The following is a 7,417-nucleotide window of genomic DNA, read 5'->3' on the forward strand; positions in this document are numbered from 1 at the left end:
TATATGTTATTGCCTCTTGGGAATTGTTAAATATGTTTGCACAATATTATTCCTACTTCTTCTTCTTTTGTCTACGCTGTTTAGGGGTCTCCACAGTAGATCATCAGCTTCCAACTCACCCTATCCCTGACATTCTCATGTGTCACACGACTCACTTGTCAGAACAGGAATTGGTGAACATTAGCAAGAACTAGAAACCCTGATATACTATAACTGATTTTTGTTGATTAAATATTTCTTAGTGTTCTTCTCAGGCTTAAACAATATGATAAAACACTTGGGAGCAAATATACACATTATTAGACCAAAGCTGGAGGCCAGAATTGCAAAAATCTCCACAACTACAGTGAATTTCCCAGGAGAGCTGACATATGCTGGGATAAATGTGATCCAGACAGTACAAAATATTAGCATGCTGAAGGTGATAAGCTTAGCTTCATTGAAATTATCAGGTAATTTGCGGGCTAAGACAGCTAAAACAAAGCAAAAGGCAGCCAGTATGCCTAAGTATCCAAGCACAGTCCAGAAGCCAGCAGCAGAGCCTAATGCACATTCCAATACGATTTTCTCCTTGTATGCGGTTAGATTTTTTATTGGAAAGGGAGGGTTCACTACCAACCAAACAGTACATATTAAAACTTGAATAAAGGTGAAAGACACAACAGTCATTATTTGCTGTGGAGGACCAAACCATTTCATCACATTACTACCTGGAATTGTAGCTTTAAAAGCCATTAAAACCACTATAGTTTTCCCAAGTAAACAGGAGATACAGAGCACAAAGGTGATCCCAAATGCAGTGTGACGCAGCATGCAGGACCACTCAGATGGTGCTCCAATGAAAGTTAATGAACATAAGAAACACAGAGTCAGTGAGATAAGCAGCAGGAAGCTCAGCTCAGAGTTGTTGGCCCTGACAATTGGAGTTTTCCTGTGACAAAAGAATACAGCTGCAGTTACGATGGTCAGACAGGCACCAATGACTGAGAATGTAGCCAGGATAATTCCTAGGAGGTCCTGAAAGGAAAGATACTCCACAGGCTTAGGGATGCAAGTGTCTCTCTTTGCGTTAGGCCAGAATTCCTTTTGACAAGGTAAACAATCAGTTGAATCTGGATAAAAAACAAATAAATACAAAATTTTCTTGATTTTCATATATACACAATGAAACATTTTAAATGCATGGCAATCATTTCTCTTTACCTGTACTATTACTAATCTCTCCCTCAGGACATGCTGTACAGTCATAGCAGCAAATGGGTTTTCCTTTCTGCAACACTTTACGAGTTCCTGGAGGACAACTGTCCGTGCACACTGACACTGGCAACTGTCAAAGACAGAAAGGTTATATAATAAACGTAAATATTTACTATGCAGCTGTAATCATTGTTTACTAATCGATCGGACGATCGTGGCTCAAGAGTTGGCAGTTCGTCTTGTAATCAGAAGGTTGCCGGTTTGAGCCCCAGCTCGGACAGTCTCGGTCGTTGTGTCCTTGGGCAAAACACTTCACCTACCGCCTACTGGTGATGGCCAGAGGTGCCGATGGCGCAATATGGCAGCGTCACTTCTGTCAGTCTGCCCCAGGGCAGCTGTGGCTACAACTGTAGCTTGCCTCCACCAGTGTTTGAATGTGAGAGTGAATGAATAGTGGAATTGTAAAAGCGCTTTGAGGGCCTCGAAAAGCACTATATAAATGCAATCCATTATTATTATTATTACTAAAGTTTGTCAAATTCTGACTGCTTACTTTCATGCTACCCTCAGTCCAGGTAATGTTTTTGTCGATCTGGAATTCCTGGCCCACGGGCAGTGATGCATCATACAGCCCTACAGTCACTATCTGAGTCATGCCATTTTCACTTTTCTGCCAGTTAACCAGTTCATAAATAGCCACAGGATCCCCATTAGCATCAAATGACACGTCATAGCCATTTCGGGAAAAATTTACTTTCTTCAGCTCAATTAAAATCTGATAAAATTAGAGATAATGGGAGGGGAAAGCAAAAAAAAAAAGATGCAATATTTCAATAACAAATATTAATATTGCATATCAATTTATATTGAAGAATATATTGATGAAAGACACTGACATCAACATATTTATTTCTTCTGACCTGTTTGGACTCTAACTTGGTTAACTTGTCACACTCTACAGTGCCATTTATTTCCTGGCACACTGCATTATGGATGGCATGTGCTACTGCATACATGGCCTTGTACACCATGTTAGTAATTCTGAGTTGTGATGTGTCAGTGTACTGGTTTTGCAGATTTTGTATGTCTTCATTTCCATCACATACTTTCTTCTTTGCAGCGGCATCTAATCACAAAAAGACAGAGCAGATGTCAACATTAAACTAGATCTCAGATGTGTTCTCTTTATAAATGTTGCAAATCATGCTGGTACCATGAAACATATTTATTTTATAAAAAATAAAATAAAATAAAAAATGGAAAATAACCCTACCACGAATAATTAGTATAGGACATAACAGTGACAGTAATCTAGCTAATTGCATTTTCTATCGTACAATCACATTACCGTTACTAACAAGGAAATGCGGTGTGAATGCATTACTATTTTTCAGCACACAGACGATTGAAGCTGTCTTCATCTTACCGGGAGCTGGGGGGGGGGCAGTCACACAAGTGCTGCTGATTGGCTGAGGAAGAATAAAGTAGTTTACCATGACTACTTTATTCAAAAAGCTCTATATCATCATGGAGGTCTCTGATGTTGACTCAAACTACACATGACCAATTTAAGATGACACAGCAACAAGATGTTATATCAACCCTGGACAACCCTTAGTCTCCATTTCTTGTTTTAACAGTGTGAACTTCAAAGTATGTACCAGTTTTTAAATTGTGTTGATTGCGTCTGAAAAAACAGTTTTGTTATGTTTACTGCAGTAAAGGAAAGGGCTCGAAAGCAGTCTCTTCTCTTCTTGCGATCAAAAAACGAAAAAAGAAAAAACACCTTTTTCCTATTGGTGGAAAAATGTGTCATGTCGACCAATCAAAAGATGATATGGCAACATGGCATTGGTTGCTTAGAAAGAGGGAGAAATTTTAGGAGTGACGGCAGTGAGAGAGCAAAAGAGAAAGAGAGGGAGTTTTGAGATGCAAGAGATTAGCGTGTTTGGAGTGTGTCGTTAGTGTGTCGTGCAGTCAAACATTTTGTTTTGTGTGTCAGAACAATGAGGCAACTGCTAAATGTTGCAGTTGCTGCCAAAATGCCACCAAGGGCAGATTGCAATGTAAACGCTGCCTCCAGGTTGAAACACGAGGAGTGATAGACCTCCTGCTTTCAGGCCTGCAGGTATCGGGCTTGTGATGTTCTCCTTTATGTTAGAGTGGACAAAAATATTTTTTTGGAGCAGCAAAAATAATTTGTGTGTTATCTTATTTAATGCAGGACCCCTGATTGTTCTGTAAGTACTTTGAATTGGTTATATAAAAACTAGGAGTGGGAAGTTAACGTGTTAATTGCGATTAATTAATTTAAAAAAAAACAACGTACTAAAAAAATTAATTGCACTTTGCATTCCAGGCAAAAGCTAACTTTTGTCAATGCACAATTTCCTGGTATATCGATTACAGTGATGCACACATCAGAGCTACAAAGAATAAGAAGAAAGTGCGTTGCTAGGAATGATTGGAGGCAAATTTAATATCAAAAGACTACCCAACCGATGGAAGGCTTGATAATTGTGGTTTTGTGCAAACTGTGAAAAAAGGAGTTTGCATACCACCGAAACACTTCAACCTTATGGTACCATCTAAATGCAAATCATGTTGCAGCGAGCAAAGAAACTGTGGGAGCTGTCTCTAGCAGTCAAAAGGTGTTGGCAGCCCAAACTTGATGAAATGACTGGCTTCAGGACCAAAATTAGCAATTCAACATTGGTCAAAGTAACAAATTCTCTCTGAAAATTGATTGCTCTGACTGTAAACCACTATCATTGGTAGAAGACAGGTGGTTAGAAAATGTGCTACAGTTATCGTCAGGGGACCCAATTTTCCAACTGCTGTGCCGAAAGACTATTTCAAGTAAAATTCAACAGCTTTATGACACTGAAAAGCAAGCAAATTTAGATGCCTTACAGGCAGCCCTGCTAATATGGAGGAACTACACTAGGAGCAAACACCACTGGGGCAACAGAAAGAGCCACTCATACAGGATGTTTCATCTACTAAAGAATCAAGAGGCCGTTTTGCTGCTTTAGACAAACAAAAGCACAAGCTAGTAACTTTAACTCCATTAGAGCTGGTAAAACTCCAAAAGCTGCTGTCCTTGAGCCATGCAAGTAAATCAAACTATTTTTTTTTTAACTTTTTGTTACTGTTTCTTCAAAATGGGGTTAAAATAAAATAATTACTTTTACTACTCCAGGTTTGTGACTGAGGTTCTTGGAGGTGAGACATATGTCTCATGTTCAGGGGGTTATCTGTTTTCTGCCACCTGCATCACACCATGGAGGTCTCCGATGATGACTCAAACTACATGGTGATATTTAAGATTACCTTCACAACGTGTAGCTACCCTCAAGTATCTGTTGCTCAAGATAGCTACTGTGCTTGGCCACACTTTAAGGATTTAAATTTTCTTGCAAGGAGAAGAGCGAGAAGAGGTTTGGACCACCTTTGAGGCCCTGCTGCAGGAATATATTATATTAGTATATTAATATCATATATTGCTTTCACTTTTTAAGTTGAATTACAGAAATAAATGAACTTTTGCACAATATTACAATTTTTGGAGTTTCACCTGTATTCTCACCTCACACTTGGTCACCATTCATAGCTTTTCAATGAAAATAGGTTAGCCCATGAAGCAGCATTAGACTTTGTAACATCAGCAGTTGACAAGATAATTTAAAACAAGAAAAAAGTCTTACTTTTGGTCAGTGTGCAGTTAAATGCATCCTCCCAGAACTCAGTAAGTATTTGAGAAGACGCCACTTGTGAGGGGGACAGATTCAGCAGGAAGTCTCTGAGACCTGGGATTATAGACTTTGGAATCCCAAATCCAATGGCCCCAGCACAGAAACTGAACCTCATTAATTCTGGGTTAGTTACCCAATAACTGCCAATCCACTGGTGAGACGGGAAAGGCTCATGTGATAGCTCCTCCAACAGTGCCCTCATGTCCTCTAAAGATAGAATTGCCACAACAACCATGGCTGTAGACCTTGACAGACAATATTGTGCATTAGAAGCATTTTAAAGTGTAACTGCATGAAAAAATGTAATTTTGAAGACAGTAAATCAAATATTTGCGGAAAAAATATCTGTGATGAGGACACCTGCGGATAACATCTGCTACTCTCTGAATTCTGCTCTGTGGGTATGTTCGATGGAAAGAAAGAGAGTATTCCACACAGATCCCCTCTTTCTGTGCTGCTTTTAGAAATGAAGCCATGACGTTATTTCCATAATCCGAATCTGACCGAACAGCACCTATCCAAGTCCAGCCAAAGTGTTTTACCAGCTTGGCCATTGCTTCAGCTTGGAACTGGTCACTGGGAATTGTTCTGAAAAAACTGGGGTACTGCTGCTTGTCAGACAAGCATGCGCATGTTGAAAAGTGGCTAACCTAAACCAAAAGAAATAAAACACCACACACCGCAAAATCAAATATCTTGCACATACACATTTTAAATACAAAAATTGACAGAAATTGAAAACATTTACCTGGGGAATGTTAAAGGACCTGATGACTTGGGACAAACTGATGGATGTCGTAGACCCAGAGCCACCAACAACAGCCATCACCATACCAGAATGTGAGCAATTGTTATCCGTGGAAAACACAGGGTCGAAGCTATTTAGAAACTGAAATGCCATATGCACTGCTACAGGCACTGATGCACATGAGTCATAGATCTGATACCCGAGCCTAATTCCGGGCAGCAGCTCTGTGCTGTTGTTAATCTCTTCTATGGCAAAAACCATTGCACGTGATGATTGCAGTTCACTGGTGATAATGCTGCAAATAGTTGTGTCAATGTTAGAATATAGACTGTAGATTTAGTTTAAGTTAAATAGAACCAACAACAGGATCATTTGCTGGTTGTATCTGTTGAGCAAATGTTAATCAAAATGTTGCCTGACCAGTTAAATTGAGCACAAAAGATTAGTGGATTAGTAGAAATTAGTGGAAAATTATGGATTACTAATTAAAGTCTTTTCATTTCCTTTTAAATATAATACATTTAAATGCATTTCCTTTATCATTTCCTTTAAATCATTTCCTTTATAAAACTGTTATTTAACATATTGTATAATTTCTGTTTTTTAAAAAAGAAATTATTTTATAAAGAATAAATGACTTTTTTTTTTTTTTTACATTTTTTAACACTACACAGAATCAGTGTAGTTCCATAGAACATAACACACATGAAAACTTTTCTCTCTTTACACAGTCCAGAATGTTTTTAGCACCTTCTTCTTCCCATTACTGACTTTCTTACTTACTAACCTTCCTTTGCATTTTGCAGGCTCAGGCATGCTGGTGTAGTCACTGTAAACTGTGTTCATGAAGACGTGAAGGGAAAAATCACCACCAATAACAAAGTCCCCATCCATTGAAAATGCAGGTAGACGAGTGCTTCCCTGCAGCTTGCAGTTAAGAGAGGATGTCGTCGTACCAGCTCGAGCTCCTATATGCCTAGTCATTTGTCTCATACCAGCTAGACACACTGCAAAGGCAACAGCTGAGTTGAGGTGAAACAAACACACAGCCAATACCAGACCAATTACAAGAGCTGCTATCTCCATTTCCATCTAAAATTGTTGATATATGGGCACATATTGTTTCCATTGGTTTATATAGGTCTTCAAACAAAGGGGTTTTGTCATCCTCTCATCTTCTTGAGAATATGTGGTCATGGATTAATCCTTACATAGTGTTGACATTCTAAGTCTTCACAGTATAGTTTTGATTGGGCCCAAGATTTCCCTCATAATAATTGGCTACGACAAATGATACAATTTTAATCCTTAACTAATATTTCATACAGCAGAAAGAGTGTATATTTTTGGTTTTGCACCAATTGTTTTTGCAAAAAAACATATATTATCACACAAGATCTTATGTTGGTATACCTAAGACAGAAAAATATCATAGAGTATTAATAATTTAAATATATTTTTTGGAAAGCGTAAATGGCAAGAAAATTCTGGAATTGTAGGGATTTATTATGACTGTACTGCATAACCATTACTACTAACATTGTCTTTTCTCTGTAACTACTATCTGTAGTAATACAAAGGAATTAAAATTTAGAGCACAAAAGTCATAATAATATAAAAATAGTATCCTAAAATGTGAACTTATATTACCTTATTATCATGAGTTTAGTAGCACATAAAGATCTTAATGTTAAATACAGTGGTATGCAAATGTTTG

The 7,417-nt window shown here is 38.1% G+C and overlaps 1 protein-coding gene across 1 annotated transcript; it reads right to left on the minus strand.

Annotated features, from left to right (window-relative positions):
- Positions 1–204: 204 nt before the first annotated feature.
- On the minus strand, positions 205–6,609 carry LOC116330088 (extracellular calcium-sensing receptor-like). Its single transcript, XM_039622423.1, has 8 exons — positions 6,488–6,609; positions 5,701–5,995; positions 5,313–5,602; positions 4,905–5,197; positions 2,118–2,323; positions 1,751–1,972; positions 1,204–1,327; positions 205–1,112 (listed from the first exon to the last, which is right to left on the minus strand). The coding sequence occupies exons 1-8, from the start codon at positions 6,592–6,594 to the stop codon at positions 208–210; spliced, it is 2,442 nt and encodes an 813-aa protein (XP_039478357.1). The 5' UTR covers positions 6,595–6,609; the 3' UTR covers positions 205–207.
- Between the last annotated feature and the right edge of the window lie 808 nt (positions 6,610–7,417).

Source organism: Oreochromis aureus, linkage group 14 (assembly GCF_013358895.1).
Source record: "Oreochromis aureus strain Israel breed Guangdong linkage group 14, ZZ_aureus, whole genome shotgun sequence".
Taxonomy (NCBI): Eukaryota; Metazoa; Chordata; class Actinopteri; order Cichliformes; family Cichlidae; genus Oreochromis; species Oreochromis aureus.

Excerpts from the sequence above, each read along its gene's own strand:
- LOC116330088 (XM_039622423.1), bottom strand. The coding sequence starts at position 6,594 with ATGGATGGGGACTTTGTTATTGGTGGTGATTTTTCCCTTCACGTCTTC. Across the intron at positions 2,324-4,904 it reads TAACTGCACACTGACCAAAA|ATGCCGCTGCAAAGAAGAAA; the intron begins GTAAGACTTTTT and ends TTTTGTGATTAG. Across the intron at positions 1,113-1,203 it reads AGAGATTAGTAATAGTACAG|ATTCAACTGATTGTTTACCT; the intron begins GTAAAGAGAAAT and ends TTTTTTATCCAG.